This window comes from Littorina saxatilis, linkage group LG17 (genome assembly GCF_037325665.1).
Source record: "Littorina saxatilis isolate snail1 linkage group LG17, US_GU_Lsax_2.0, whole genome shotgun sequence".
NCBI classification, from domain to species: Eukaryota; Metazoa; Mollusca; class Gastropoda; order Littorinimorpha; family Littorinidae; genus Littorina; species Littorina saxatilis.
Window position 1 is genome coordinate 43095408 of NC_090261.1, and position 19896 is coordinate 43115303.

A 19896-nucleotide genomic window follows, 5' to 3' on the forward strand; every position below is an offset into this window, starting at 1 on the left:
GTGCCTGTGCCTCAAAATGAGTCCCAAGGATAAAAAGAGGAATACTGTAATACTGTAAAATTCTGCTTTCAGTTAAGTGTCATTGATGTCCTCTTTTTTCATGATCCTGCCACAAGATGTTGACTATCTTATTTAGGAAGACTTGTCAATGCTTCATGCTTGATGATGTCTAGCCTACAAATACCTAGTCCCTCATTAAAACCCCATTCACCATGCTACCTACTCATTGTGTTGGGCATTCGTATGTGTTCTGAAAATTAAAAACGCTTTGTTGCACCTTATTTAAAAATTTTATAATGCGTTGTTTTTCACTGCATGTGTTTTTGATGCATGTGTGTTACAAAAATTGAATTTTTTCTGTGTTCAACACTTTGTACCCCACCTATGTTGACCAAGTTTTTTTTTAGCCCTGCTGCAGCAGGTCACTCAGAATTGTAAATGCTGTGTAGAACTGTGTATCAACACGCTGGAATGCAGGCGTTGGATCGACGTTACAGGAAGCAACTGAAGCTAACAGTCTGAGCAGAATGGGGATATGTGCCGAGTGAGAGCGGATGCAACGTAGTGACTGTGTGTACGGATATATCCGTACCTGGTCAGATAGTCATATGAGTGGGTACGGATCTATCCGTACCTAGGAGACAATGAGTTAAGTGTTTGATGCAAATGTGTTCAGATAATTGATAATGATTTTTGTGTTTCAGCCTTTGATGGACAAGCGCATTAAGCCATGGGTGACCAAGAAGATTGTAGAATACATCGGAGAAGAGGAGCCAACACTGACAGATTTCATTTGCCAGAAAGTGGTGGCCCACAGCACTCCACAGAGCATTCAAAACGATGTTGCTATGGTGAGTACTGGAGACATTGCTATGTGCTCCTTAGTTTTGTCTTCTTTTCTTCCTCTCTTATTTTTTCCTTTACTCTCTCTTTTCTCTTTCTCTCTGTGCTTCTCTCTTTCTGTCTTCTTTTCTTCCTCTCTTTTTCTCCTTCACTCTCTCGGCCTCCTTCACTCTCTCGGCTCTCTTTCTCTCTTCTGTGCCCCTCTCTCTCTCCTTCTCTCTGTCTCTGTCTCTCTCTCCTTCTCTCTCTCTCTCTCTCTCTCTGTCTATCTCTCTGTCTCTCTCTCTCTGTCTCTCTCTCTCTCTGTCTGTCTCTCTCTCGCTCCTTCTCTCTCTCTCTCTCTCTCTCCTTCTCTCCTCTCTGTCTCTCTCTCTCTCTCTCTGTCTCTCTCTCTGTCTCTCCGTCTCTCTCTCTCTCTCTCTCTCTCTCTCTTTCTGTCTCTCTCTCTCTCTCTCTCTCTCTCTCTCTGTCTCTCTCTCTCTCTCTTGCTGTGTGAAGTTGTTCAACTGTCTGTGTCTTTCTTGTTCTCTGTATCACTTGCTGTATCACTGTTGTTTGGATTCTTTCTGTCACTGTGCCCTTTAACACTAAGTCTTGTCTGGGCTTCTTGTTTTGATGTGTGCTTTGATGCACTGCAAAGGGGGAAAAATGCTGACGCGTAAGGAACATTTTAGGTGTTTATTATTGTGGAGAACTGTGAGATATCTGCCTGTCACAATCAGGCCTTCTGCTGCAAGATATTTGAGAAGGAATGAGAGCAATGTCTGACTGTCATCAGAGCAATTTGAAAATCTGCTACCGCAAAAGCACAGGCGCCTTATGTACCCTGGCTCAGCATTTAAACAGAGTGAGAAGTCTGCTCTATGAAGAGCAAAAACTTAACAACTTGGTGTTTTTTCTTCTGAAGTTGAATGCGTTGAGCTTGAAGTTGCTTCTGTTGATGCTGATTCAACACCTGTACCTGTTTATAAGTATCTTTGCCTCTTGCGTTTCAGGTTTTGGACGAGGAAGCTGAAGTGTTTGTGGTCAAGATGTGGCGACTACTTGTGTACGAGACAGAGGCCAAAAAGCGTGGACTTGTGAAATAACTTATGATCCATGATTTGTGTAACTTTTATCATCCAGAATATGTTTGTGAAACTGTGAGTGTATGTGAGAGAGAGAGTGTGTTTGTGCGTGTGTGAGAAGAAGAGATAGCAGATCGTGCTTGTGTGGAAGACATTTTTTGTGTGTTCATTTTGACTTTCTTGAGTTGAAAGTTGGTTTGTGAGGTGGAATTAAAGTAACATTGTATACACATAAAATTTGATTTCTGTTGAGAAATGGGTGCGTGCAAAAAGTGAGAATGTTATAGTCTAAGTCAGAAGAAAACCAGGATTTTTATGTGTCGCCCATTTACAATTTAGCCTCCACAAATCTCCCTGACGGCCATTCATGCATATGATTCAAAAGATAATTTTTGTTTTATTTGGTATAAAAACCACTTTATTTTGACATGCAAAAATACCATGCCTTTACACAAAACAGCGAAACAATCACAGATCTACTCTTCACACTGGTACCAATTAAGGAATGCACAAACAAATTTTACCCTTCTGTTGTGAGGCAGATGAGGTGTATAACAAGTGATATCTCCACCAGAGGGTAAATTGTGCAAACAACAGGACTGTACTATCTTGGTTTTTTAACCAAAAAGAAATGGGCAAGTTGCTTGGGCTGCTGGAAGTTTTACTGTTAACCAACAGAAACACTTGTCAAAATTCAAGTTTTTATCTCGCTGAGCAGGCTTAAAGGCACAGTAAGCCTCCCGTAAACCATCACAGATACTGTCAGGCTTTTACACACAGTATAAACACCCTTCCATTTGAACGCTCACCAAACAGGAACATCCTAGGTGCCCTACGTAAAGAGAGAGCAATTTTCAAAGAATTTATTTTGGCGTGGTTTATCTTACCCCTGAGCCATCGTGAACCCGTGTGATTCAGTTTTCCTTTTTCACAATGCAGTCGTCAATTTGTAATTTGAATGCGGCTTGCTGTGAGCTTATCTGCAATAGCACGTTATAATGTACCTCTGACTTTTCACGAAACAAACGAATGTGGTTCATAAGAACTCTTGCGATGGCTTTTGACTGCCTATAAACCGACGTCTGCTACGAAAACCACGACCTTGCGTGACCCTGCTTCCGGGCTTTTCTTTTTTCAAACTTTCAAAACTTCGAATTGTACTGATCTTGTCTTGATGAAAAATTTTTATGATTTAAGAATGTTTGCGTAACAAGCTGTCAATTTATTATTTAGATTTTAAAAGTTAGGTCTAGCGCCAAAACGCACCACCGTCTGATTCATTCTGACAATCATCACTCCACGGCTATCGCCAGTTGAAGGGAAGTAACTCATTTTTGACCTGAGTTCACGATGGGTCCGATTGAGATGGAGACAATCCGAAAAATTAATTCTTTGAAAATTGCTCGCTCTTTACGTAGGGCACCTAGGATGTTCCCGTTCGGTGAGTGTTCAAATGGAAGGGTGTTTGTACTGTGTGTAAAAGCCTGACGGTATCTGTGATGGTTTACGGGAGGCTTACTGTGCCTTTAATGTTGATAATGATCTCAGTTTGGTGTAGGAAAATACAATTTTGGTGTATAGTTGTGTTAAAAAAGACTGGGATGAGACCAGACTATTTTGGATGAGCCTCAATAATTCACAAAGAAAAGACTATGCAATAATAGTACGGCCTTTGACCAGTGTTGATTTTGAACTATAATTTCTTGTACACGTTTCAAAACTAGTCAGAAGAATGTGTGTTGTATAGTTCAAATATAAACCTTTTTTAACAATTTTTCTTGGGTACCAAGCCAAAGATCATTTCAGGTAACGTGTGGTCCTTCTTGAACAATAAACATTTGTCTGTTGCTTAGCTCTCAGTCTCTGGGATCAATCGCAACAACAGTTCGGTCAATACATTGCAAATGTTGAAAATGGCAAATGGTAAGTAAGCCAATTCAAATGGTCCCGCTTTATTCAATCATCACACACCAGACAACAGATAGTTAAAATAATACCTGCTCATGGTGAACTTCTTGAAGAGTCTAAAATGCACATCACGTACTATCACAAACAAGCTTCAGGGGCTAACCCCTACACCATCCCTGTCTCTCTTGCCCCTACCCGAGGCATTTACTCACACCCAGGAGCGTACACCTTTCAGATTACCGTGAAAAAATTATTTGTCTTGATTAATATGTTAAGCATTTCACCACCTCACAAAACAATACTCTTGGTGAACAAACGGATGATATATATGCCCCACTCCCTTCATTTACAAGGGTTTGTGCCTTCAGACCTTCAGGGTAGAGCTAGCATCTTGCTCTGTTTACCTGCAGATCAGCTCTGTAAATGAACCTTATAAGCAGCAACAAAGTTAGAAAAGCTTACATTTGACATCGCCTGGTCTGGCTAGCAATAGGCTGCTCATCACAAAATTAGAGAAATTGCACATTCCAACATGTTGCTAACAAGCACTGTCTGCAGAATATGCATTCTTAGCCAAAACATATACTTTTACATGTACCTGTAAGTTGTATATCGTTAGAATAAATGCATGCGGTCCCCTCTCTCTCTCTCTCTCTCTCTGTCACACATACAAACGCATGCGCGTGCAGGCACATCCACCCAAAGATTGAACTTTTCTGTTCATGGATAAACATGAAATTCATTCAGACGATAATACAGTGAGCATTAAAATATATTCACTGCAACATGAGATCATGATATTTGAGACAAAATATAATTACAACAAACTCGGATTTTTTTTTTTTTACAGGATAAATTAATGCACTTCACAGTCGGTCTGAGACTTCGACTTGGCACGTAACTTCCATCAGGCATTTTTCTTCAGTTTTTAACAAAATGTCACTGAATCATACTTGTTTTTGTCGGGCCGTTGTCAGCAGTATGATCAGACGGAGTTTACTTCCTCCTCATTGGTCGGCTCATCATTTTCCTCGAGTGTTTCCAGTGAAGACATGGAAATCACTTTATCACAACGATGTCCCAAGGGAGGCAACTTCACTCTGTGACCACCACGCTTCTCTTTCTCAGACAACGTGTTGCTCTCCCCTCCTTTGAACGACACTCCCCACTGATCACCATCTCCATCTCGATTATCTCCCTTCTCGGGGTAACCGGTTTCGGATTGGGGATGATGGTGATGCTGCGAAGGCAGCAAAGGTTCCAAACTGGAACAGGATCCTTTGCTGGAGGCACTGTCACTTTCTGCGGATAGGGATCTCCGGGAGAAACTGTCCATTTTGGATGCTTGAGAGTTGATGTTTCTGTAGGGGCTGGTGGATTTCAGAAGGGGGTCTGAACACAGGGCATCTTGAGCGGAACTGTTGGGAGAACCTTCCAGATGAAAGTTCATTCCCAGGTCGGGTACCGGGTGGTTGAGCAGTTTGAGGTTCCGACCGTTGCAGCCGTTGTACAGGTGTGGCAGGCGAAACGCTGGCAAGTGTTGGGACATTGTGGCCGTGTCCTACAAGAACAAAAGTAAGTTCATCACCGAAGATAAATCTGGATAAGCAAGTATACCTATGAGCAAGCTGATGCTTCATCCTTGTGGAAAAATGTTGACATCATTCAGATGATCAGAATTGGTTGTACAAAAAAAAGCTACAAGTATAGAGGTCTACCTCTCTCTTCAGACCTCCCAAATTCAGAAAAATTTAAAGTTGAGAGTGGCAGTCTCGAAGTGGAGGTAAATTTACCGACGCTACGAAGAGGAAGTCCAAGAAAATCAGGTCTTAAAGTAGAGGTACACGTATCACATTATCAGAAACATGTAATTTTGACCCAGTAAAAAAAGGATAATATATTTTAAATTTCGTTTTATCATGTGTTGCGTTTAATATTTGAATTGTATTCAGTTAATCCTTCAAAGAAATCTCTGTCTCTCTCTCTGTTTCTCTACGTTACATATACAACGCTTAATATTTGTGTATAATATGTAATGTGTAAATATTCATATGTTCTTGTTTTTCTCCACCTTTTTTTTTACGTGAATTTCCGTGTAAATATGTGATTAGATTAGTCCCCTCTCTGGGCGAGGGCAGGTTGAAAAAAAGCTCGTTGTATTGCTTATGCCACAACCCTCGAAAAATGAAATTTGATTTGATTTGATTTGATTTGATTTGTCTGTCTGCCTGTCTGTCTCTCTTTCTCTTCTTCCGTCTGCTATTCCGTCTATCCCCCTTTCACCGTAATGTTGCTCACCTGAATAATGGTTTCCAAAGTCTGCATGATGAAGGCAAAAGCTGGTCTCTCTTCTGGCTTGTGTTTCCAGCACGACTGCATGAGGTCGTACCTGTCAATCAACCAATTAATTAATCAGTTAACTGGTCATATCCTGTGAATAACAAAATTAACCCACTAAACCAGCCATCCAAAGAAGTCAGACCATGAGCTTCGCTAGTTGTCAGAACTACGGGACCGGCTGCATTTTGTCAGTAATGTTTACAGGGTGTTACTATGCATTACATCCAAATCCTCTTAGGTATCCTTAACGGATTATGACTATTCAGTTATTCTGCAGAAAAAAGTTTTTCCACAGCATAATGTTCCCTTTTTTTCTGCGGCATTTTTGCGATTAACTTTTTCTTTAAAACAATCTGTGACAGTTTTTCTGCAGAAAAACCAACGTACTTGTAATGTAGCATTTTTTATTTCTATTTTACTGCAGTAAAATAAACAACAATGCTTCGGCGGATGATTACATTATTCAGAAATGCTGCAGAAAAAAACGCATTTCTGTTTTTTTCGCAGAATAACTGAATAAAGTCATAATCTGCTAAGGATACTTCGGCTCCTCCATTTTCACATTCAACCTCTAACACAAAACTCTAAAAGAGTGAAGTTTTTACCAAATATTTTCTCTGAGCAGACCCAATGCTCCATGGGGTACTTACACAGACGGCGGGCAACCTTCGGGACAGTCCAGCCGACCGCCTATGTAAATGAAGTTCATGACCTCAGTGTTGCTAAGGGCCGGATAAGGCATGTAGCCCATGGCAAAGATTTCCCACAGCACCACACCGAAGGACCTGCAAACAATCCGTGGAGAATAAACATGAGAAATATATATTTGTCAGGCAGCAATATCAGTAATTTGGGTTAAAAAAAAAAGAGATGAAAAAGAGGGCGTCCGACGCAAACCTGCATGCGCAGTCTGCTTGACGATTTAAAAACCACTGTTCACAGCTAATTCTGCACCAAGAAGGAAATGTCCATACCCCCGCCCACCCAACCCCCAAAACACAAAATAAAATCACAAAAAACAGGAACTATAAAGCAAAGGTTAGGCAAAGTTTTTGAGTCACTTGAGAAAATGTGACTCTATGTAATCGGTCAGTGTTAGTCTGTCCGGCCGGCCGTCCGGCCGGCCGTCTGGCCGGCCGTCCGTAGACACCACCTTAACGTTGGACTTTTCTCGGAAACTATCAAAGCGATCGGGCTCATATTTTGCTTAGTCGTGACCTCCAATGACCTCTACACTTTAACGATGGTTTCGTTGACCTTTGACCTTTTTCAAGGTCACAGGTCAGCGTCAAAGGAAAAATTAGACATTTTATATCTTTGACAAAGTTCATCGGATGTGATTGAAACTTTGTAGGATTATTCTTTACATCAAAGTATTTACATCTGTAGCCTTTTACGAACGTTATCAGAAAAACAAGGGAGATAACTAGCCTTTTCTGTTCGGCAACACACAACTTAACGTTGGGCTTTTCTCGGAAACTATAAAAGTGACCGGGCTCAAATTTTATGTGAACGTGACTCATTGTGTTGTGAATAGCAATTTCTTCCTGTCCATCTGATGCCTCATATAATATTCAGAACTGCGAAAGTGACTCGATCGAGCGTTTGCTCTTCTTGTTTTTGGATGTTAACAACAGGCCTAAATAAATAAAATGAGGTCAAATTATAATGCATTACAAAAACAACAACAACAACAACAACAGAACTTGTGCCTACACATCATCCGTTGCCTTACTGTGTGACTGCCATACAATTGTTCTTCAACTACAAACATGGCCATGGATGTCCGAGAATGTGCACGAAGACTCACCAAATATCTGTTTTCACTGTGAACATGCCCTCCATAAAGGCCTCCGGGGGCATCCACTTGAGAGGCAGCAAGGCACGACCCTCTTTCTTGTAGTAATCGGCCCTGTGAACATTCATAAATCAGTGTACTGTACACCCACAACTTAGATGGTTATCTTTGGTGACTGAGAGAGAGAAGGGGAGAGAGAGAGACTCGAGAGAGAGAGACTCGAGAGAGAGAGAGAGAGAGAGAGGAGAGAGAGACGAGAGAGACGAGAGAGAGAGACAGAGAGAGAGAGACGAGAGAGAGAGGGAGGGAGAGAGAGAGAGAGAGAGAGGGAGAGAGAGAGAGAGGGAGGGAGAGAGAGAGAGAGGGAGGGAGAGAGAGAGAGAGAGGGGGGAGGGAGGGGGAAAAAGAGACTGAGAGAGGGAGGGATGGACAGATAGAGAAAGAGAGAGATAGATTGAGGGAGAGAGAGAGAGAGAGTTAGAGACAGTGAGAAATAAAAGAATAAAGAAAGCCATTAGCAAAAAGCAAGAAACAAATGAAGAAAGACAGGAAAAGTAAGAATGTAAGAAAGAGAGAATATAAGAAAGAAAGAAAGAAAGAAAGAGCCTCCTAGATTCCTCTGGCTAAATAAGCATCGTCAGAATAAAGGAATCCCAATAGTTGACGTTCAAGAGAAAAAAAAAAAGAAAAACACGCACCCTAGCTGCGAAGACATTGTTATAATTACATTAGTACATGCAGTGTGAGGCCCCTCCGATGCGCGGAAACCTCCACAAAAAGGACACACTTGTCCCTTCGCCTATTAGCTTCACCACTGAAAAGATTCCTGTCATGAAAGGACACACTTGTCCCTTCGCCCATTAGCTTCACCACTGAAAAGATACCTCCCAAGAAAGGACAGACTTGTCCCTTCGCCTATTAGCTTCACCACTGAAAAGATTCCTGTCATGAAAGGACACACTTGTCCCTTCGCCCATTAGCTTCACCACTGAAAAGATGCCTGTCATGAAAGGACACACTTGTCCCTTCGCCCATTAGCTTCACCACTGAAAAGATTCCTGTCATGAAAGGACACACTTGTCCCTTCGCCCATTAGCTTCACCACTGAAAAGATTCCTGTCATGAAAGGACACACTTGTCCCTTCGCCCATTAGCTTCACCACTAAAAAGATACCTGTCATGAAAGGACACACTTGTCCCTTCGCCCATTAGCTTCACCACTAAAAAGATACCTGTCATGAAAGGACACACTTGTCCCTTCGCCCATTAGCTTCACCACTGAAAAGATTCCTGTCATGAAAGGACACACTTGTCCCTTTGCCCATTAGCTTCACCACTGAAAAGATACCTCCCAAGAAAGGACAGACTTGTCCCTTCGCCCATTAGCTTCACCACTGAAAAGATTCCTGTCATGAAAGGACACACTTGTCCCTTCGCCCATTAGCTTCACCACTGAAAAGATTCCTGTCATGAAAGGACACACTTGTCCCTTCGCCCATTAGCTTCACTACTGAAAAGATACCTGTCATGAAAGGACACACTTGTCCCTTCGCCCATTAGCTTCATCACTGAAAAGATGCCTGTCATTAAAGGACACACTTGTCCCTTTGCCCAGTAGCTTCACCACTGAAAAGATTCCTCTCATGAAAGGACACACTTGTCCCTTCGCCCATTAGCTTCACCACTGAAAAGATACCTCCCAAGAAAGGATACACTTGTCCCTTCGCCCATTAGCTTCACCACTGAAAAGATACCTTCCAAGAAAGGACACACTTGTCCCTTTGCCCATTAGCTTCACCACTGAAAAGATACCTGTCAAGAAAGGACACACTTGTCCCTTCGCCCATTAGCTTCACCACTGAAAAGATACCTGTCAAGAAAGGACACACTTGTCCCTTCGCCCATTAGCTTCACCACTGAAAAGATACCTGTCATGAAAGGACACACTTGTCCCTTCGCCCATTAGCTTCACCACCGAAAAGATACCTCCCAAGAAAGGACACACTTGTCCCTTCGCCCATTAGCTTCACCACTGAAAAGATACCTCCCAAGAAAGGACACACTTGTCCCTTCGCCCATTAGCTTCACCACTGAAAAGATACCTGTCAAGAAAGGACACACTTGTCCCTTCGCCCATTAGCTTCACCACTGAAAAGATACCTGTCAAGAAAGGACACACTTGTCCCTTCGCCCATAGCTTCACCACTGAAAAGATTCCTCTCATGAAAGGACACACTTGTCCCTTCGCCTATTAGCTTCACCACTGAAAAGATACCTCCCAAGAAAGGACACACTTGTCCCTTCGCCCATTAGCTTCACCACTGAAAAGATGCCTGTCATGAAAGGACACACTTGTCCCTTCGCCCATTAGCTTCACCACTGAAAAGATACCTCCCAAGAAAGGACACACTTGTCCCTTTGCCCATTAGCTTCACCACTGAAAAGATTCCTGTCATGAAAGGACACACTTGTCCCTTCGCCCATTAGCTTCACCACTGAAAAGATTCCTGTCATGAAAGGACACACTTGTCCCTTTGCCCATTAGCTTCACTACTGAAAAGATACCTGTCATGAAAGGACACACTTGTCCCTTCGCCTATTAGCTTCACCACTGAAAAGATTCCTGTCATGAAAGGACACACTTGTCCCTTCGCCCATTAGCTTCACCACTGAAAAGATGCCTGTCATTAAAGGACACACTTGTCCCTTTGCCCAGTAGCTTCACCACTGAAAAAATTCCTGTCATGAAAGGACACACTTGTCCCTTCGCCCATTAGCTTCACCACTGAAAAGATACCTCCCAAGAAAGGACACACTTGTCCCTTCGCCCATTAGCTTCACCACTGAAAAGATACCTCCCAAGAAAGGACACACTTGTCCCTTCGCCTATTAGCTTCACCACTGAAAAGATACCTTCCAAGAAAGGACACACTTGTCCCTTCGCCCATTAGCTTCACCACTGAAAAGATACCTGTCAAGAAAGGACACACTTGTCCCTTCGCCCATTAGCTTCACCACTGAAAAGATACCTGTCATGAAAGGACACACTTGTCCCTTCGCCCATTAGCTTCACCACTGAAAAGATACCTCCCAAGAAAGGACACACTTGTCCCTTCGCCCATTAGCTTCACCACTGAAAAGATACCTCCCAAGAAAGGACACACTTGTCCCTTCGCCCATTAGCTTCACCACTGAAAAGATACCTGTCAAGAAAGGACACACTTGTCCCTTCGCCCATTAGCTTCACCACTGAAAAGATACCTGTCAAGAAAGGACACACTTGTCCCTTCGCCCATTAGCTTCACCACTGAAAAGATTCCTCTCATGAAAGGACACACTTGTCCCTTCGCCTATTAGCTTCACCACTGAAAAGATACCTCCCAAGAAAGGACACACTTGTCCCTTTGTCCATTAGCTTCACCACTGAAAAGATGCCTGTCATGAAAGGACACACTTGTCCCTTCGCCCATTAGCTTCACCACTGAAAAGATACCTCCCAAGAAAGGACACACTTGTCCCTTTGCCCATTAGCTTCACCACTGAAAAGATTCCTGTCATGAAAGGACACACTTGTCCCTTTGCCTATTAGCTTCACCACTGAAAAGATACCTCCCAAGAAAGGACACATGCACTTGTCCCTTCGCCCATTAGCTTCACCACTGAAAAGATACCTCCCAAGAAAGGACACACTTGTCCCTTCGCCCATTAGCTTCACCACTGAAAAGATACATGTCAAGAAAGGACATACTTGTCCCTTCGCCTATTAGCTTCACCACTGAAAAGATACCTGTCATGAAAGGACACACTTGTCCCTTCGCCTATTAGCTTCACCACTGAAAAGATACCTGTCATGAAAGGACATACTTGTCCCTTCGCCTATTAGCTTCACCACTGAAAAGATACCTGTCATGAAAGGACACACTTGTCCCTTCGCCCATTAGCCTCACCACCGAAAAGATATCTCCCAAGAAAGGACACACTTGTCCCTTCGCCCATTAGCTTCACCACTGAAAAGATACCTGTCATGAAAGGACACACTTGTCCCTTCGCCTATTAGCTTCACCACTGAAAAGATACCTCCCAAGAAAGGACACACTTGTCCCTTTGCCCATTAGCTTCACCACTGAAAAGATGCCTGTCATGAAAGGACACACTTGTCCCTTCGCCCATTAGCTTCACCACTGAAAAGATACCTCCCAAGAAAGGACACACTTGTCCCTTTGCCCATTAGCTTCACCACTGAAAAGATTCCTGTCATGAAAGGACACACTTGTCCCTTCGCCCATTAGCTTCACCACTGAAAAGATTCCTGTCATGAAAGGACACACTTGTCCCTTTGCCCATTAGCTTCACTACTGAAAAGATACCTGTCATGAAAGGACACACTTGTCCCTTCGCCCATTAGCTTCACCACTGAAAAGATTCCTGTCATGAAAGGACACACTTGTCCCTTCGCCCATTAGCTTCACCACTGAAAAGATGCCTGTCATTAAAGGACACACTTGTCCCTTTGCCCAGTAGCTTCACCACTGAAAAAATTCCTGTCATGAAAGGACACACTTGTCCCTTCGCCCATTAGCTTCACCACTGAAAAGATACCTCCCAAGAAAGGACACACTTGTCCCTTCGCCCATTAGCTTCACCACTGAAAAGATACCTCCCAAGAAAGGACACACTTGTCCCTTCGCCCATTAGCTTCACCACTGAAAAGATACCTGTCTTGTCCCTTCGCCCATTAGCTTCACCACTGAAAAGATACCTGTCATGAAAGGACACACTTGTCCCTTCGCCCATTAGCTTCACCACTGAAAAGATACCTGTCAAGAAAGGACATACTTGTCCCTTCGCCTATTAGCTTCACCACTGAAAAGATACCTGTCATGAAAGGACACACTTGTCCCTTCGCCTATGAGCTTCACCACTGAAAAGATACCTGTCATGAAAGGACATACTTGTCCCTTCGCCTATTAGCTTCACCACTGAAAAGATACCTGTCATGAAAGGACACACTTGTCCCTTCGCCCATTAGCCTCACCACCGAAAAGATATCTCCCAAGAAAGGACACACTTGTCCCTTCGCCCATTAGCTTCACCACTGAAAAGATACCTGTCATGAAAGGACACACTTGTCCCTTCGCCTATTAGCTTCACCACTGAAAAGATACCTCCCAAGAAAGGACACACTTGTCCCTTTGCCCATTAGCTTCACCACTGAAAAGATGCCTGTCATGAAAGGACACACTTGTCCCTTCGCCCATTAGCTTCACCACTGAAAAGATACCTCCCAAGAAAGGACACACTAGTCCCTTTGCCCATTAGCTTCACCACTGAAAAGATTCCTGTCATGAAAGGACACACTTGTCCCTTCGCCCATTAGCTTCACCACTGAAAAGATTCCTGTCATGAAAGGACACACTTGTCCCTTTGCCCATTAGCTTCACTACTGAAAAGATACCTGTCATGAAAGGACACACTTGTCCCTTCGCCCATTAGCTTCACCACTGAAAAGATTCCTGTCATGAAAGGACACACTTGTCCCTTCGCCCATTAGCTTCACCACTGAAAAGATGCCTGTCATTAAAGGACACACTTGTCCCTTTGCCCAGTAGCTTCACCACTGAAAAAATTCCTGTCATGAAAGGACACACTTGTCCCTTCGCCCATTAGCTTCACCACTGAAAAGATACCTCCCAAGAAAGGACACACTTGTCCCTTCGCCCATTAGCTTCACCACTGAAAAGATACCTCCCAAGAAAGGACACACTTGTCCCTTCGCCTATTAGCTTCACCACTGAAAAGATACCTTCCAAGAAAGGACACACTTGTCCCTTCGCCCATTAGCTTCACCACTGAAAAGATACCTGTCAAGAAAGGACACACTTGTCCCTTCGCCCATTAGCTTCACCACTGAAAAGATACCTGTCATGAAAGGACACACTTGTCCCTTCGCCCATTAGCTTCACCACTGAAAAGATACCTCCCAAGAAAGGACACACTTGTCCCTTCGCCCATTAGCTTCACTACTGAAAAGATACCTCCCAAGAAAGGACACACTTGTCCCTTCGCCCATTAGCTTCACCACTGAAAAGATACCTGTCAAGAAAGGACACACTTGTCCCTTCGCCCATTAGCTTCACCACTGAAAAGATACCTGTCAAGAAAGGACACACCTGTCCCTTCGCCCATTAGCTTCACCACTGAAAAGATTCCTCTCATGAAAGGACACACTTGTCCCTTCGCCTATTAGCTTCACCACTGAAAAGATACCTCCCAAGAAAGGACACACTTGTCCCTTTGTCCATTAGCTTCACCACTGAAAAGATGCCTGTCATGAAAGGACACACTTGTCCCTTCGCCCATTAGCTTCACCACTGAAAAGATACCTCCCAAGAAAGGACACACTTGTCCCTTTGCCCATTAGCTTCACCACTGAAAAGATTCCTGTCATGAAAGGACACACTTGTCCCTTTGCCTATTAGCTTCACCACTGAAAAGATACCTCCCAAGAAAGGACACATGCACTTGTCCCTTCGCCCATTAGCTTCACCACTGAAAAGATACCTCCCAAGAAAGGACACACTTGTCCCTTCGCCCATTAGCTTCACCACTGAAAAGATACCTGTCAAGAAAGGACATACTTGTCCCTTCGCCTATTAGCTTCACCACTGAAAAGATACCTGTCATGAAAGGACACACTTGTCCCTTCGCCTATTAGCTTCACCACTGAAAAGATACCTGTCATGAAAGGACATACTTGTCCCTTCGCCTATTAGCTTCACCACTGAAAAGATACCTGTCATGAAAGGACACACTTGTCCCTTCGCCCATTAGCCTCACCACCGAAAAGATATCTCCCAAGAAAGGACACACTTGTCCCTTCGCCCATTAGCTTCACCACTGAAAAGATGCCTGTCATGAAAGGACACACTTGTCCCTTCGCCCATTAGCTTCACCACTGAAAAGATACCTGTCATGAAAGGACACACTTGTTCCTTCGCCTATTAGCTTCACCACTGAAAAGATACCTGTCATGAAAGGACACACTTGTCCCTTCGCCTATTAGCTTCACCACCGAAAAGATACTTGTCATGAAAGGACACACTTGTCCCTTTGCCCATTAGCTTCACCACTGAAAAGATACCTCCCAAGAAAGGACACACTTGTCCCTTTGCCCATTAGCTTCACCACTGAAAAGATACCTCCCAAGAAAGGACAGACTTGTCCCTTCGCCCATTAGCTTCACCACTGAAAAGATTCCTGTCATGAAAGGACACACTTGTCCCTTCGCCCATTAGCTTCACCACTGAAAAGATTCCTGTCATGAAAGGACACACTTGTCCCTTCACCTATTAGCTTCACCACTGAAAAGATGCCTGTCATGAAAGGTTAACTGCAATGAGGTGGAACGTTTGGTTGGTCCGAACAGTGTCCCTTCGTCGCTGGTACCACTGTAGTTTAATTTTTCTTATCTAAGTTCGCTTTATTTTGTTAATCAAAGTTAATCTCATTATTTTTTATTTTAGTCCAGGAATACTAAATATTCGATATGAATGTCCACGTGGAAAGCAAAAAGGGTGATGAAAAACTCTCCCAAAATGAGCACAGAATAGTCGCTTTGACCTTTCTTTACAACATGCATCTAAAGTCAGAATAATGAGGACATCGTGTTCCATCTCCAAACTCTCAAAGCTTTCCATCATTAAGCTAAGAATAACCCTGTTCTCAAGTGTCTGCTGATGAAAAAGACATGTATGGCGTGGCTGTGAAGTAAGGCTAATTAGGATTCAAATCAAGTGTAATGAACCCGAGAAAGCATTAAGTCACTGATTGTACCACCTACACCGATTCTAAATGTGTACTTCTGCAGAAGGTGCTAGGACCATGTACATAGAAAGGGCGTTCTGAGATCAGAGACATGACTATCTGGACAGTTGTGAAGAAAAAGTACTCAATTATATTTTATTTTGTCAAGTAATTGGCTTTTCACGATTCTGTCTTTCTTTTACCCACTCTTCTCTATCCCTCTACCCCTCCCTCCTTCTTTATTCCGCCCCCCCCCTCTAATCTCTCCCTCTCTCCATGACTCTCGTCCTCTGTGTGTGTGTGTGTGTGTGTGTATGTGTGTGTGTCTGTGTGTGTGTGTGTGTGCGTGCGTGCGTGCGTGCATGCGTGTCTCTTTCTATCTCTCTCAAACCTATCTTCCCTTCCTTCCCTCCCTCCCTCCTTCCAACTTCCCCCCTCTCTCTTTCTCTATCCCCCCCTCACTCTCTCTACCTCTATCTGCTTCTCGAGGAATATGGTCCTCACCAGAAAACGTCAAAACATTGCCAGTTAACCCCTTTGTCTATTTGGCAATTGCTGAAAGTTGTAGCGAACAAAACTAAGAGCACAAAATATGAAATGAGCGTGTGTGGTTTTTTTTTAGAAAAGTAAACGACAGAAAAACTCACCTGTACACATCCCGTGACATGCCAAAGTCAGCGATCTTGGCCATTCTCTCTGGTCCTTTGGAGGTCAGCAGACAGTTGCGGGCTGCTATGTCCCTGGTGACAAACATGGTAAGTAGAACTACAATGAAATGGCCATTCTGTGCAATCATATAGCCTAAGAGGGTTGACACAAAAGATCTCAGCCTGACTATGAAGGATGTGTCAGAGAATGTCAGGGTATGTCAGAGAATGGATTTCAGCTGTTACCTTTCACCATCGTGCCCTCCAGTGTCTCTACAACACCTTGTAGCCGATCTGGAAGACGTCCTTAGACATTACCCGATGATAGGTTTCTGTCGACCTGTTCAATGTTGAATATGAATTAAGGGTCATCATGAACACATTTTTCGTGGAGGACTTGGGAGATTCACCTTTTTTGAACAGGAGGAAATGATGGTGCGCCATTCAGTGTCATGTATGTTTGGTGAGAGGTGAGGTATGATGTAATTGACAAATCAAATCAAATCAAATCAATAACGTCAAAGATATATTTTGACAACTGCCAAAGTTTACTTGAAACCTTTTGAAAGGTACGTGCATGCGGCTGCCAAATTTCATTAAAATCACTCAACCACTTCATGGTCAGGTCGAGAACTTTTGTTCCAAGCCACGTATGTCATACATTAACTCATTCCGGATGCGACGCTGTAACGCGGTTACGATCACCAAAGCGAAGATTTTAGTTTTTATCCAGCAAACACAAATTATGCATGGATATACTAATTGTCGCTTAAGGGGTTACTTGTGTGTTCAAATCGCTCGTCAGAAACATTACACATTTTGTGCACAGGTTCCTCTAAGCAATATGGACACATCTGTGCAAAGAAAAAAGGGGGTCGACGTATTAACTTTTTTTTTAGAATTTTTTTACTGGGGGTTGTCAAGTACGATTTTGCGAAAAACACTGCGATTTTTAACATGATCCCAACTGACATATTTAGCTCTACAAATAATAAATGAGACATTAGTTTGTGTATATAAATGAATGGAGAGTATAACTTTATCATAAAACGGTACTTATCAACGTGCATTTTCAGAAAATGATCGAGGTTTATCGAGGGCGTACACATAAAATTATCACTCCTTTAGTAGTAAAAACGTATTTTAAAAAATTCGCGTGTGAGAAACATTACACATTTTGTGCACAGGTTCCTCTAAGCAATATGGACACATCTGTGCAAAGAAAAAAGGGGGTCGACGTATTAATTTTTTTTTTAGAATTTTTTTACCGGGGGTTGTCAAGTACGATTTTGCGAAAAACACTGCGATTCTTAAGGGGTTACTTGTGTGTTCAAATCGCGTGAAAGAAACATTACACATTTTGTGCACAGGTTCCTCTAAGCAATATGGACACATCTGTGCAAAGAAAAAAAGAGGTTGACGTATTAACTTTTTTTTAGAATTTTTTTACTGGGGGTTGTCAAGTACGATTTTGCGAAAAACACTGCGATTCTTAACATGATCCCAACTGACATATTTAGCTCTACAAATAATAAATGAAACATTAGTTTGTGTATATAAATGAATGGAGAGTATAACTTTATCATAAAACGGTACTTATCAACGTGCATTTTCAGAAAATGATCGAGGTTTCTCGAGGGCGTACACATAAAATTATCACTCCTTTAGTAGTAAAAACGTATTTAAAAAAAATTCGCTCGTCAGAAACATTACACATTTTGTGCACAGGTTCCTCTAAGTAATATGGACACATCTGTGCAAAGAAAAAAGGTGGTCGACGTATTAATTTTTTTTTTAGAATTTTTTTACCGGGGATTGTCAAGTACGATTTTGCGAAAAACACTGCGATTCTTAACATGATCCCAACTGACATATTTAGCTCTACAAATAATAAATGAAACATTAGTTTGTGTATATAAATGAATGGAGAGTATAACTTTATCATAAAACGGTACTTATCAACGTGCATTTTCAGAAAATGATAGAGGTTTCTCGAGCGCGTACACATAAAATTATCACTCCTTTAGTAGTAAAAACTTATTTAAAAAAAATGAAGATCTGTCCAGTAAATTTCTATGAATCGCACACCACACACACACACACACACACACACACATATATATATATATATATATATATATATACTAGATGAATACCCGCTTCGCCGGGTAGCAAGAAGAGCCGAATACCCGGCTTGAGTGGCGCACCGTACGCCGGCTTCGCCGGGTCCGAACCATGGACCCGCCAAGCTTAGGTCCCTCCCAGATTCGTGGAATGGGAACGCCAAGCTTAGGTCCCTCCCAGATTCGTGGAATGGGAACAGCACGAAAATGATTCAGTGGCCATAATGCCATTCCTGATCATTATCATGTCGAGTCCCATACTTGTCGACGCCGCCCAATGTAACCGAGTGCCGAAAGACCACAATCACCTTTGGAGGCGAAGTCCACTCAAACAGGATTGAGCAATTTAGAGCTTATCTCTTAGCCCTTTTCATTCTGTGATGGCTTCTCAGAGGAAGGCCAGAACGTACAGACTCAGAAAAGCAGCCATACCACATCACAAACAGAACTCTACAATCCACAGGTGTTTTCTACAGACACACACAAACACACACACACACACACACAGAGAGAAGCCGTATATATATATATATATATATATGGCCAAGAATCTGTCATGGCGTCGAAAGAAGGAAAGAGCCCGCTTGAATTATTTGGCAGGCTCCTGCTTCTAATAAACTTTTTTTGCAAAGAACATTTTTGTGTTGGATGAAAGAGGATGAATGGACGAACGTTTTGGTATAACATGGTGGCAAATTTATGCCGTAAGCAATGAATAACGGACTTGTGATTCCAACCTTACCTAGTCATTCTGGAGAAAAAAGCGTTACGCGATTTTGGGTGCTTTCAGTTTTGTAAGAACTGTACTCCGAACACGTGAGCGACCGGTAAATCCTTCATACAAACCAGACAGGAAATGAATGCAGTGTTTAATGAGACCAAAAATGAGCTCGACGGAGCTGCCAACTTCGTTCATTTCGCTTGGAAAAGTGATGCGAGATGTACGTTATTATCCTTGTGTAAATTCGGTATCGGTCAGTCAAACGGTCGTACAGTCCGCGGTAAATGTAAGATGGCCGCCAAAGATCGATTTCGAGGTTCACACAGTCTACTAAGTCTAAAATAATATTTAAAAAATTGCTTGCAATGCATGCTTTGTCTGTGATTCGTGAAAATCGACACGATTTGTTGATTTTGTGTAAAGAAAAATTACTTATAACCAAAATAAAACGTTCTCGTTTTGCCGAGATGTTGTGACAAGCGTGACCTAACTAGTCTCCCTTGGTCATTTGCATATGATCTATCAATGACAACAGGACTTTCACACCTACGTGCGAGATGGACGAGCCCAGCCCCACGGGTAAAGTGTGCATGGTCGTCATCCAAATAGTAACGTACATCACTTTTGAGAATGAAACTGCTATAAA

General features: G+C 42.7%; 2 protein-coding genes across 3 annotated transcripts in view; one reads left to right on the forward strand and one right to left on the reverse strand.

Annotated features, from left to right (window-relative positions):
- The window catches only part of LOC138953073 (RNA-binding protein 25-like), a 31317-nt gene extending 29170 nt beyond the window's left edge, over positions 1-2147 (forward strand). For both annotated transcript variants that reach the window (XM_070324848.1, XM_070324849.1), the window contains exons 18-19: positions 705-851; positions 1839-2147. In XM_070324848.1, coding sequence (XP_070180949.1) covers positions 705-851; positions 1839-1931 — 240 coding nt within the window. In that variant the 3' untranslated portion in view covers positions 1932-2147. The remainder of the gene's footprint in view (positions 1-704; positions 852-1838) is intronic.
- A 152-nt stretch (positions 2148-2299) lies between these two features.
- Positions 2300-19896, reverse strand: part of LOC138953072 (leukocyte tyrosine kinase receptor-like) — a gene marked incomplete in the record, with an annotated part of 202524 nt that continues 184927 nt past the window's right edge. Inside the window, 5 exon segments of the mRNA XM_070324846.1 lie at positions 2300-5379; positions 6117-6207; positions 6809-6943; positions 7969-8070; positions 16407-16499. Coding sequence (XP_070180947.1) covers positions 4804-5379; positions 6117-6207; positions 6809-6943; positions 7969-8070; positions 16407-16499 — 997 coding nt within the window.